The 14,323-nt window shown below is 36.9% G+C and overlaps 1 protein-coding gene across 10 annotated transcripts in view; it reads right to left on the reverse strand.

The window, feature by feature from the left end:
- EXOC6B (exocyst complex component 6B) overlaps positions 1 to 14,323 on the reverse strand; it is a 760,794-nt gene that overhangs the window by 274,720 nt on the left and 471,751 nt on the right. For all 10 annotated transcript variants that reach the window (XM_081482978.1, XM_081482980.1, XM_081482979.1 and 7 more), the window contains one exon: positions 4,495 to 4,606. In XM_081482978.1, the coding sequence (XP_081339104.1) occupies positions 4,495 to 4,606 (112 nt within the window). The remainder of the gene's footprint in view (positions 1 to 4,494; positions 4,607 to 14,323) is intronic.

A 14,323-nucleotide genomic window follows, 5' to 3' on the forward strand; every position in this document is an offset into this window, starting at 1 on the left:
ATTGTTTTCCTCTATTTCTTTGCATCTTTACAAATAAAGCAATATTATCCAGTCAGGTGGTTATAAACATAGTTTCTATGCTCCCAGCTTTTTATCTCCAGGTCAAATCACCTTCTTAAACTAAATTCATATATACATCTGTTAACTCAGTTATCTCAAACTATGTTTAATAACACTACAAATATAATATGTCCAGTACCAAATTCCCAATCTTCCTCTACCCCAAATTTAGCTCTACTTCAAATTTTTCCTATCAAAGCACATGTTATATGCAGCCTTCTAGTTGCTCACATGAAAATATTGAGAGGTATCAATTTCTCATTTTCTTGCTTTCTTTACATCTAACCATCAGGAAACCATACTGACTTTACAGTCCATATAGGACCACTTGTCATCACCTCTATCTTCCCCAAGCTTCCATCAACTCTTGCAGGATTACTGTAATAGCCTCCTAACTGGTCACCCTGTTTTTACCATACATTTAATTCTCAATACCATAGTCAATGTGATCCTTTCTGAATATTCCAGATCATGCCACTAATAAAAATCCTGCCACGGCATCCCTTTTCATACAAAACAACAGCCAAACACTTTTTAATGGCCTAGCATGAATCCCTGGTGCCTCTTTGATTTAATCTCCTGTTTCTCTTCCCCTAGCTTACTCCAGTCCAACTACTTTAGCTTCGTTGTTATTCCCTAAACTTGCCAATAACTTAACTACTTTCAGACCTTTGCTCTAGTTCTAACTTCTGCCAAGAATATCCTTTCCCCTTCAATGATAACTTACTGTCAATATGTTGCTCTTTTTGGTAAGACCACCCTTGAACCTCCACCAGCCTCCTGATTTCCTTAACCCAGGTTCTTTCTTTTCATCTATAGAATTCATGACCTTTCATCATACTAGATGATTTACCTATTTATTTTATTTACTATTTATTATCCGTTTTCTGCCACTAGAATATAAGCAAAAATTTCTTTTGTTATTGTTCTTATTGTTCTTTCCTTATTTATTCTTAAGACTTAGATCAGTACCTGTCACAGAGTAGGAAATTAATAAAATTGTAACATTAATTTTAAAAATTATTTATCTTAATAGGACATCTTGCTCTAGTCTTCTGACTTTTCTTAACTGAAAAACTCCATTTCTGTACTAGCCCTAACCACCACCCTATCTGCCAGACCTCTTTTTTAATAATAGGCAATATGCATTGAGTATTTGCTATGAACCAGGAACTATTCTAAGTACTTTATCTGTTCATTTTATCTTCACAGAAATCTTATGAAATACATGCTACTATTGTCCCCATTTTTCACGTAAGCCCAAGTAATCCACCCAAGATCAAGTTTATTAAAGAAAACCAGAACTGGAACCCATTCAGTCTGCTTTAGAACATACACTCTTGACTGCTGCTCAGCTGACCTTCTTCTCACAGACCTGGAAGAAGTATCCCTAGGAAACAGCTGTATGTGCTGACTGAACTGTACGTAGATCATCACTTAGGGTATGAGAGTATAGGGCATTCAAGTTACCGCAGGGGCTAGAAATGAAAGGTAATGTTGAGTTGGCTTAATGCGGGGAAGTAAAGAAGTCATGTGAAAGGTATGAAAGCTAGTTTATAGAGAGAAAGATTTAAAAAGATAGAGTATATGGACAGAAAAAAATAAAAGATGAGATGGCATATAATCGCGAATCAAGAATGGCAGGAAGACATTAAGTTATGTGAGCTTTTAAATGCTAAAAGAATTGTCTGTCTAGTAACCAGAAACAGGACTCTTGTGAGTTTTGAGTGCTTACAATACTTGTATCATTTGAGTGGATATATTACCAAATCATCTATAAGTAGAACAATTTCCATGTTACCACGGACCTCCTATAAAAATCTCTATCCTTGTTATGATAGAATAATTAAATCAATATGGAAGGCAATACAATATAGTAAATATTAGTAAGTTTGGGGAAAAAATAACCTGAACTCAAGCCTCATTTCTATCATTTTGCTCGCTTGGGCATTCTCCTTGAACTTTAATTATACCTTCTATAAAAAGGGAATAATAATATATGCCCAACTTGCTTCAAATGTTGTTGTGCTAAATCACCTTATTTAAATAAGGTGATTATATGTGAACGGCCCCTGAAGAATATGAATTGTTACACAAACATTGCCTATTATGATGATGATTTCAGATGTAAAAATCACTTCAGTTACCTATAAAGGAAGATATAACGTCCTCCCTTTCAAAAAAGGTGAATAATACAGTTAGTCAAAGATTTACTTGGTGATGAAAAAAATCACTAGTTGTGCATGTGTCTATACAGGTACACACAATCATCATGGCCAAAATAAATAAATATGTGTGGATGTGCCTTCATGTATATGCAAAGATTTTGATAACAAAACTACTTTTGCCTAAAATGTTCCAATGACTTAGCAATAACATTTAGCATTCACTGAAATAATGTCAAGAAATGTGATATAGTCCTTCTTGACAAGATCCTACTGCTTCTTCTTGTTGTTAGTTGATCTGTACAGTACCCTTGAAAAGAACAATGGAGTCAAAAAACTGAAGAGCTAAGGAGTTATGTCTTCTTTTAAGATGCTACAGTAAATCAGCGGCATAGTCACAACTAAATCCAGAGTCTTCTGTGGCCAAAGCTCTTTCTACCACACCACATTCCTGCTATGCTACTTGTTTAAAATGGATTTCTTTTTTTTTGGATACATGAAACTAACACAGTATTATAAATCAAATAAACTTCAATAAAAAGTAAATAATTAAATAAAATGGCTTTTAGTGCTAAGTGCTAAGTCGCTTCAGTCGTGTCCGACTCTGTGCGACCCCATAGACGGCAGCCCACCAGGCTCCCCCATCGCTGGGATTCTCCAGGCAAGAACACTGGAGTGGGTTGCCATTTCCTTCTCCAATGCATGAAAGCGAAAAGGGAAAGTGAATTTGCTCAGTCATGTCTGACTCTTAGCGACCCCATGGACGGCAGCCTACCAGGCTCCTCTGTCCATGGGATTTTCCAGGCAAGAGTACTGGAGTGGGGTGCCATTGCCTTCTCCGAAAATGGCTTTTAAGAGACTGCTAAATCAAATGGCAGAAGCAGAATTATATCAAGAATTATATTAATGCAGAAGTAGTTCATAAAATAAATAGATTTCTTGTCTTACTTGGGATTCAGAAAAGGAGAACAGAATAGTCTGCAAAAGCAGAAGGACTGCCAAATTTTCAGTCCAACTTGGTTTTTTGTACCGTTCCTCATTACAAAAGAAGTTAGCCTATCCTCAGACACATAATGGCAATAACTAACATTTCTATATCAGGCAACAGAAACGAAGCACTGCAAAGTGAAGGGATTGTCTAATAATGTCAAATGTAACTTTAAACTATAAAAATAAGTTGGTTATAAGTAGAATTCAATTACTGCCAATGTCCCGTGTTGTAATACACTTTTAATATATTATAATACAGTATTTTAAAATATTAACACAGGGAAAGAAACAATGACTCCAAAATCAGAAATAACAATAGATGTTCACCTGGCTTCCAGCTATATTTACCTATGGGTCAGTATCGTTAATCACTTTCTGATGTTCATCCTTAGTAACATATACCTAAAAATGTCAATTTTCTAGACCAACTGAATTTGAAACTACACCACCTCTATAGGTAAAACAGATGGCCAACAGCCTTTCCCTTTGCTTATGAAGAAGATTCTTCCAATCTCTCACTTTTGGCACTCTGATTTCCATAAAATGGCAGGTTGAGGCTCCCACAAAAATCTGGGTTTCTAAGAAAAGGGAAATTTCACATCTTTCTAAATTTTAGGACTTATGACAATGCATCAGATATTCAGTTTGCCAAGATACTGTTCTCAGCATATGTACAATATCCCTTCATCCTTTGTGAAATTGTGTAAGCTTCCACAGAAATGTAACAACTGCCTTTCTCTCACATTTCCTCAATCCTAAATTCCCAGTTACATGCTAATTAAGGGTAATTTACTATTCATATTCCTAATGTATCTCAAAAACAAAATCTGAATCTAACACTAACCAATGACTATGAATGCCAATATCCCTGGCATCAATGACTTATGTAGGCAAAATGTGATTTCATATTGTATGTTGTACTCAAAGTGCCATTATTTTAAACAGGATCCTGATATTGACTCTATTCTCCAATCAACAACTTTTTAAATATATAATCAATGGCAAGTAATACAAATTTAACCCAATAACCTCAGAAAGGAAAACCAGTTAAATTAGTGAAGATAATGAGAGAGAGAAAAAAGTGACTTTTCCAAAAAATAAGGATTTCTCCAAGACAACAAATGAAAAATACAAGGAATTTATTTTGCACTTTCACCATGAGCCCATGAAGAACATGACAGATCACACAGAAAATTGTAATTAATTAACACACAAGCCCCAGGGCTTAGGAGATCTATTCACATATTGCCTTGACTGCCTCCAATAATAGCAGAGTTACCTCAGTAAGTCCAATATTCTTCCTTTTAATGACATTCTGCAGAGAGTTGCTTAGAGTCCTGGTTAGCAACAGGTTTGTTGATTTACGAATCATGTCATCAACTTCAGTCGAGCTAAAAAGGAAGTATCAAGAGTCAGTCATAGGTAGGAGAATTATTTTGCAAACAAGGCTCCAGTAGTACTTTAATAATAATAATAATAATAATAACTGCAGGAAATATTTATTGTACTTCAGAAATTAGGTTCTAAGTACTTTAACATATAAAAATTCATTTAACCTTTACAATAACCATATGAAATAATTTTAGTATTGAGCAGATAGCAAAAAAAAAAAAAAAAAGATTTCAATAAGGCAGTCTAGATCTAAAGCCTACAACACTCAAACACTATGCTACACTACCTCTCATGAAAGAATCCTCCAACATGATTCTGTGTCCTGAAACCCTTATTTCTCCCACACATTCAAATTCCTTCAGTTACTATTCATAATTTTTCAAGCTGATCTCTCTGTAGCCTTCCTGCACAATTAGCTGATAAAGGCTCATAAGAAAAAGAAAAATATCTCTGCTCATACGTCATCATCTTTCATATTATGTCTTCTTGTTGTTCAGTTGCCCAGTCATGTCCAGCTCTTTGTGGCCCTATGGAATGCAGCACATCAGGCCTTCCCAACCCTCACTATGTCCTGAAGCTTGCCCAAGTTCATGTCCATTGCATTGGTGATGCCACCCAGCCACCTCATCCTGACACCCTATCTTCCTTCTGCCCTCAGTCTTTACCAGCATCAGGGACTTTACCAATGAGTCAGCTGTTAGCATCAGATGACCAAAATACTGGAGATTCAGCATCAGTCCTTCCAAGAATTCAGGGTTGATTTCCCTTAAGACTGACTGGTTTGATCTCTTTGCTGCCCCAGGCGTCTTCTCCAGCACCACAGTTTGAAGGCATCAATTCTGTGGCGCTCTGCCTTTTCTACAGTCCAGATCTCATAGCTGTATGAGACCACTGGGAAGCCCACAGCTGTGACTCTATGGACTTTTGTCGGGAGTGCAATGTCTCTGTTTTTCACACGTTGTCTAGATTTGTCATAGCTTTCCTGCCAAGAAGCAATCATTTTCTCATTTCATGGCTGCAGTCACCATCCACAGTGATTTTAGAGCCCAAGAAGAGGAATTCTGTCACTATTTCCACATTTTCCCCTTTTATTTGCCATGAAGTATGGGGTTGGATGCCATGATCTTAGCTTTATAATACTTAGTTTTAAGCAGGCTCTTTCACTCTCCTCCTTCACCTTCATCAAGAGGTTCCTTAGGTCCTCTTTGCTTTCTGCCATTAGAGTGGTATCATCTGCATATCTGAGGTTGTTGATGTTTCTCCTGTCTATCTTGATTCCAGTTTGCAACTCATCCAGTCTGGCATTTCTCATTATGTGCTCAGTGTATAGGTTAAGCAAAGAGGGTGACAGCAGACAGCCCTGTTGTGTTCCTTTCTCAATCTTGAACCAATCAGTTGTTCCATACAGGGTTCTAACTGTTGTTTCTTGACCTGCAAACAGGTTTCTCAGGAGATAGGTAGGATGGTCTGCTATTCCCATCTCTTTAAGAGCTTTCCACAGTTTTTTATGATTCACACAGTCAAAGGCTTTAGCATAGTCGATAAAAAAGGTAGATGTTTTTCTGGAATTACTTAACCTTCTCTATGATCCAGAGAATGTTGGCAATTTGATCTCTGGTTCCTCTTCCTTTTCTAAATCCATACTGGACATCTGGAAGTTCTTGGTTCACATAATACTGAACCTAGCATGCAAGATTTTAAGCATGACCTCATGGGAAATGAGTGCAACTGTCTGATGGTTAGCACATTCTTTAGTACTATCCTTCTTGGGAACTGGGATGAGGACTGACCTTTTCCAGTCCTGTGGCCACTACTGGGTCTTCCAGATTTGCTCGCATATTGAATGCAACATCTTGAAGGCATCATCCTTTAGGGTTTTGAATAGTTCTATTGGAACTAGTTTTATTAACAGCAGTTGACTTTGCACTCCAGAATGTCTGGCTCTGGGTGACTGAGCACACCACTGTAGTAATCCAGTACATTAAGATCTTTTCTGTACAGTTCTTCAGTGGATTCTTTCCATCTCTTCTTGATCTCTTCAGCATCTACTAGGTCTCTACCATTTCTGTCCTTTATTATTGATTTATAAGATTTTATTACTTTCAGGTAGACAACAAAATGAATCAAAATTTTTAAAGATTATAATTCACTTAAAGTTATAAAACATTAGCTATATTCCCTGTGCTGTATAACATATCCTTGTAGCTTTTTAGTCCAATCATAGTAGTTTGTATTTCTGAATTCCCTACATCTATCTTGGCCCTCCTTTTTTCCCTGACTTTGAAAATAAACCAATAATGTAATTCTGCCTAAATGTTTTATACTCCTTACTATTCCAAAACTGATCAATAATGACAATTTTTATTCAGTATAGGAAAATAAACATAAAGAAAATAACTCCAAAACTATCTTTACAAGCAAAGTTTTAAAAATAAATCTTACAATCAACAAACAAAATTCCAGAATTATACATCTTTCACAAGCCCCTAAAAGTGTCAACCAAGATGCCTCTCTATAAAAGATACCCTTTTGAGATAAATATTTCTTCAAAATAAAGTCAGTATTGCAATGATACTTCTTTATCAAGAAATAAACATAAATAAAGATTTGTAAGCAGTTCTTTTTCAATAATTTATTGCTTGTGAGCAAAGGTCACATATTTTATCTTACTGATTTCTCTTTCTACAGAATAAAATCATAGGCTTAGTATATAGTTCAATTAAAAAACTTAAATTACTAAGTTCAGTTCAGTCACTCAGTCGTGTCCGACTCTTTGCCATCCCATGAATTGCAGCACGCTAGGCCTCCCTGTCCATCACCAACTCCCAGAGTTTACCCAAACCCATGTCCATCGAGTCGGTGCTGCCATCCAGCCATCTCATCCTCTGTCGTCCCCTTCTCCTTCTGCCCCCAATCCTTCCCAGCATTAGGGTCTTTTCCAATGAGTCAACTCTTCGCATGAGGTGGCCAAAGTATTGGAGTTTCAGCTTCAACATCAGTCCTTCCAATGAACACCCAGGGCTGATCTCCTTTAGGATGGACTGGTTGGACCTTCTTGCAGTCCAAGGGACTCTCAAGAGTCTTCTCCAACACCACAGTTCAAAAGCATCAATTCTTCGGTGCTCAGCTTTCTTCACTGTCCAACTCTCACATCCATACATGATCACTGGAAAAACCATAGCTTGACTAGATGGACCTTTGTTGGCAAAGTAATGTCTCTGCTTTTAAATATGCTATCTAGGTTGGTCATAACCTTCCTTCCAAGGAGTAAGCGTCTTTTAATTTCATGGCTGCAATCACCATCAGCAGTGATTTTGGAGCCCCCCAAAATAAAGTCTGACACTGTTTCCACTGTTTCCCCATCTATTTCCCATGAAGTGATGGGACCAGATGCCATGATCTTAATTTTTTGAATGTTGAGCTTTAAGCCAACTTTTTCACTCTCCTCTTTCAGTTTCATCAAGAGGCTCTATAGTTCTTCTTCACTTTCTGCCATAAGGGTTAATGTGTACGCAAATTAGATTGAGTATTATGCAGAAGACAAAATTATTAGAAACAAATAAGGCGGTAAGGAATCCGGAGAAGGAAATGGCAACCAACTCCAGTGCTCTTGCCTGGAGAATCCCAGGGACGGGGGAGCCTGGTGGGCTGCCGTCTATGGGGTTGCACAGATTTGGACACGACTGAAGCCACTTAGCAGCAGCAGCAGCAGCAGCAAGGAATCCAGGAAGGAAATTTAGTCAGGGGTAAAAAAAGATACTTCAAAATATTCTTACAGGATATATTTAACTGAATGATAACCTCTGGCCTATTGCCGCCTTTTCCAAAAATGTTATTGAATTTAAAACTTCATTACAAAAATGTGTTAATGGAGTATTGAAATTACAGTGGTGAAGGGATATTGAAGTTACACTTGTGTTGATGGAATATTGAATTTACAATGGTGAAAAAATATTCATGGTTTCTGCCTTCATATGTTAAACTCACAGTTATATCAATTACAGTATGAGTAATGAATAAGTACAAGTTGCTATAAAAGTGATGAACACAGGGGCCCAAAATAATCTTGTGAGTCTGATAGTAATCACCCACCTATCATCTCTACATATATTACATATTTCTATTATGCTTTAATGGAGAAGGCAATGGCACCCCACTCCAGAACTCTTGCCTGGAAAATCCCATGGACAGAGGAGCCTGGTAGGCTACAGTCCATGGGGTCGCTAAGAGTCAGACACGACTGAGCGATTTCACTTTCACTTTTCCCTTTCATGCACTGGAGAAGGAAATGGCAACCCACTCCAGTGTTCTTGCCTGGAAATCCCGAGGACGGCGGAGCCTTGTGGGCTGCCGTCTATGGGGTCGCACAGAGTCGGACACGACTGAAACGACTTAGCAGCAGCAGCAGCATTATGCTTTAAGAAGATCTGGTAGAAATTCTATTCTTGGATATGACACCAAAGATCAAGAAACACTGAAAAGCACAAGAAAGCTAGGTCTAAGCTAAAAGTTGTATTTTCCTTTATTATTAATGAAGTATAATATACACAAAAATGTATAACTGAATTAAATTGCACACTGAGATAAAGCTCTTGAAAGATGAGCAAAAAGCAGCCATCATTTTCATATCTAAGGCCAGTTGTCTAATCTGGATACACAGAGATGAGACAGTGAAACAGTCACATGCTGATAGACTTTGGTGGAATGAAAAAAACAACAACAACAACAAAAAAACCATGCAATCCTTTAATAGTGTGGGTTGGTATTATGGACTATAATCTTGGAAGAGCCTCTAAACAAAAATAAACATACTAACCCAACAATTCTTCCCTAAAACAATTCTGTACCATAAGAAATGGTGGGGTGGGGGTGGGAGTGGGGTGGGGAGTGCTAGAAATCAGAGAGAAATGTTGCACATTTTGCAAAGGGTTTAGATTTCAATGTTCTACTGCAGTCCAATCCAAAGGAGAGTAAAAACCAAAGCTGAAACCCAGCCAACTCAAATCCTGTTAAAATCAGAGATAAGCCCCTGGATAGAAGCTTTGGAATTTCAGTCTTAAGGACAAAGAGACTGTACAACAGAATTTTTAGAACTGAAATCATAAGTAATTTGAAACTAATAAAAACTGAGACTCACATTCAGTTCACTCAAGTAATGATGAAATCTGAATGATATATTTAGCAGCTAGGAGGCACAGGGAAGCCTGGTGTGCTGCAGTCTGTGGGGTTGCAAAGAGTCGAATATGACTGAGCAACTGAACAACAACAATGAGTTGCAAAAGGAGAAATGAGAAAAGAGACATATTTAAGGGTAAACTGGCAACATCATCTCCAACCCTAATAAAAGATCTCAACCTACAGATCTCAGAAGTTTAACACAACCCCAAGAGAACTGATGCAAATGAAATCTCACAAGAAAATCAAACACTAACAAAATGCAAAGATAAAGAGGAAACCTTAAAGACAACAAGAAAAAAAAAGACAATACATTTAGATGAATAACAGTAAGACTACTGGCTTATCTCTCTTCAGAAACAATGAAAGCAAACAGAGGAATAATATGTTTAACGGGTTGGGAGAGGGAGAACTTTTAAAACAGATGAAAAAATATTTTTAGATAAACAAAAGCTAAGAAAATCTAAAACCAGCAGATATACACTAAAAGAATAACTAAAAGAATTCTTCACACTGAAAGAAAATAACACAAGTCATAACATAGATCTGTAAGAAAGAATGAGAAGGCCTGGAAATAGCAAATCTGTGGATAAGTATAATGAACTTCTTTTCTTTCTTGAATTTTAAAATACAATTAAATGTTCAAAGAACAAACAATAACATACTTAGTGTTTAAAACAACTGTATAAGTATATACCAACAATATTAAAAAAGTAAGTGTAAAGGTAAATTACACTATACTGCTGTAAGATTCTTAAATTACATGTAAAGTGACATATCATTATTCAAGATAAACTAATAACTTAAGGATACATATTGTAATCCCTAGAAAACATACAAACAAATAATAAGTAAAGCTAAAAGTTATACTCCAGTAAGCCAATAGGGAAACTAAATCATAATACTAAAAGACTGTAATCTAGAAGAAGGAAGGAAAACAGGGGGAAAACAGGGGGAACAAAAGGAGCTAAAAAAATAATGGAACAAATAGAAAAACAATAGCTAGATCCAAAGCTTAAATCCACATCAATCACTAAATGAGCTAATGTAATAGAATAAATATTCTAATTAGGCAGAATGAATAAAAAAACCGATACCTAGCTACTTGTTGATTCAAACTGACACATTTTAAATACAAGGACACATGGCCATATTTTATTGTCAAGATGCCATTCAGCACTAAAAAGAACCAAGCTCCTTGAAAAAATTAATGGTATCATGATTAAGTTAGGAAATTTGCCCAAAATGATAAAAGCGTATCAACACGTCATATGAGCCAGCTTGAGGTAGCTTACACTAGCTACATCTGGGACCATCTGAGCATCAAAATGAATAAGGTCATTAAAGGAACAACTTGATTGAATGATGTAAAAATCTATGAGTCTAATACAATAATAAGAGATCATAGGTAGACCGATAGAAAGATAAACAGACAGGTAAATAGATAATGCAGAAGGACTCCCTAATACAGAATGTGAAGTAATACATATTGACATGCTCAGTTGCTCCCCAGAGAAGAGAATGGCAACCCACTCCTGTATTCTTGCCTGGAGGATTCCACGGACACAGGAGACCTGGAGGCTACAGTTTATGGGGTCACAAAGAGTCAGATGTGACTGAGCGACTGACACACACACACACACACACACAACACAGTTGCTCAGTAGTGTCTGAGTCTTTGTGACTCCAAAGACTAGCCCACCAGGCTCCTTTTCTCTCCTGTCCCTCTCCTCCATGGGATTGTCCCAGCAAGAACACTGAAGTGGGTGCCATTTCCTCCTTTAGGGGATCTTCCTGACCCAGGATTGAACCAGAGTCTTCTGCACTCCAGGCAGATTCTTAACTGCTGCACCAACAAAGTAGCCCCTTAAGGAATAAAAAATCCTATATTAGCTAAATTATCAGAGAAAAAAACTGATTCAGGCAAGAATCATTAATGAATACTATAGTCAAAGACATCTAGTAACTAAAAGAATAAATACATGGTCTCAAAGTACTTTAACACAAATATTACTTATTACAAAAGGAAAAATGGAAACAATACACAGAAAACAGAAAAAAATCTTAACTAGCTAATCAAAATTCATATGAACTGTAAGAGATTAAAATGCTAAACACACATAAGCACATATAGAGAGACAGTAAAGGAGGGAGAAAGGAAGTAATAAAGTCAACATGGCAACATTTCAAAACTGAAGAATTTGGGGAAAAAGCTTTCAGTTGAGCACAACATTTTCAAAATTCTTCTGTAATGTTGAAATTATCTGAAAATAACATGCTAAAAAAGGTTATAAGTAATAGAAGAGACAAATGCATACCATAAAAGAAAGTGGTAGTTATATTAATACAAGGCAAGCAAGACATCAAGACTATTTTAATTTTTAACACAAATAATGACATTTCATGAAATTAAAAAGATGAATACAACAAGAAGATATCACAATTCAAACTGTGCATAAACTTAAAAAGATATATTCAAATAAATGACACAAACTTGAGAGATCTCAAAAGAGAAATAGACAAATCTACAATGATAATTGAATAGTTTAACACTCCTCAGTAATTGACAGAAAAAGCAGACCTACAAAAGAAAAGATACAGAAAATTTGTACAATAATATTAATATTAACAAACTTAATTCAGGTGTCATTTAGAGAATACAACATTCAACAACTACAGATACAGATTTTATTCAAGTATACATGGAACACTGTTGTAACTGGATTTAAATTTACCATTTTGTTAGTTGATCTCTATTTGTTTCACCTGTTCTATAGCCCATTTAACTCTTCAGTTGGTTGTTTCTGAATTGAGTATTCTTTCTATGATTCCTTTTCATTTTCATTATTGGCTTATTACTTTTACTTCTTTCATGTTTTTGACCATTTTTTCAGTGATTGTTCTAGATCATACTACTTCATGCATAATGTAAAATCCTTAAATAGTAAATCAAATTCCTCTCTCATATTCTTTGTCCTGTTACTACCATATATTTACTTTTATAATTACATTTCTTTACCAGACACTATCATTATTTTTCATGTACACAAGCAATTTTCTATAAGACCAATTAAAAATAGAGGAGTGACATTAGAAATAGCAGAACAGGAAGTCCTGCATTCATATCCCTTCTCAGCAACAATAATTTGGCAGGCAAGCAGAGACAAAAGTACTTTTGTGAAACTTTGGATTGAAGAAAGAGACTGTAAAACTCTGGTAGTATCCAAGACCAAGGAGGGTTGCTTTTAGAAGGCAAGCATAAATTCACTCATGTGGCATACCTGCTAACCATAGTCCTACCTACAGACCCAGGAACAGACCCTGACCCTTGACAGCCTACGGATATGGCTATTTGGCCTTGCCACCATCACCAGTTGAAAAACGACCTGGGAAGAGTCATGCCAACCTGTGCTTTGGATAATAGGTCCACCAATCTCAGTTCCAGCTGCAAACTGAATTGTTCCATGACCTAACTCAAGCTCCTATTAGCTGCCAACCCTGCCTGCCTATGACTGGGCAGAGACACGCTCATTCATGAATCTAGGCAAGTTCTCCAACCTCTGTCTGACTGCAAATACTAAAAAAATTCCCTGTAACATGGCCTCATATATTCATAGCCACAGACGAGGAACACTCCTGCCTACTCAGAGACCTGCTGGAGCAATAACCTTCCATGCACCTGGAGGAAGGGCCGCCAATCTCAAATCTGACTGCAGAGGTTGCAGTCCCCGCATAACCTGGCTTTAGCCCACTGTACCCATGGACAGGAGGCAGTTGTGCTTGTCAGGGATCCAACAGGAGACATGCCTATATGTAATCCTAGAGATAGACCCAGTGATCACAGTCTCACTGTGGATCTTGAAGTGGCTCTGGAATCTGGCCCTAGCCACTCCCAACTATGATCTAAGAGAACCCTACTATTCCAGGAACCCACCAGAAGCGCTCCCAGATGAATTCCTCAGTGCAGTTGCAGAGCCACAATCTATCAGTCATTCTAATTGTGAAACCCAAAGTAGACCTGTGATTTGGCTCTAGGCCCCTTCAGGCATGGTGCAGGAATAGTCCTGCCACCCTGGGACCTGGGGGAGACACATATCTCCATGTCCCCAGAGAAGCATAAAGGCAGAGTCACCAATACAAAGCTACATGGACCAAAAAGAATCAAACAATCTGACACCACCAAAGAAAACAAATATAAGTTCCACTAATGAATCCCAAAGAAACTGAGACATACAAATTGCCCTAAAAAGAATCTGAAATATCATATTAAGCTCAATAATATGCAAGAGAACACAGAGAGACAACAAAATGAAATCTGGAATTCAAATCCTGGAGCTGAAGTATACAATAAAAGAATTGAAAAATTCTTAGAGCATCAACAGCAGACTAAGTAATGCAGAAGAAAGAATCAGGGCATTAGAAAACGGGCCTTTTAAAAACAGAAAGAGGAACAAAGAGAAAAACTGTAAAGAAAGCATGAGAGACCTATTGCATACCATTAAAAAAACAAAAACCCTGCTTATTTAATTTATATGCAAAGT

Source organism: Giraffa tippelskirchi, chromosome 4 (assembly GCF_054371585.1).
Source record: "Giraffa tippelskirchi isolate mGirTip1 chromosome 4, T2T-mGirTip1v1.2.pri, whole genome shotgun sequence".
In the NCBI taxonomy this organism is placed as follows: Eukaryota; Metazoa; Chordata; class Mammalia; order Artiodactyla; family Giraffidae; genus Giraffa; species Giraffa tippelskirchi.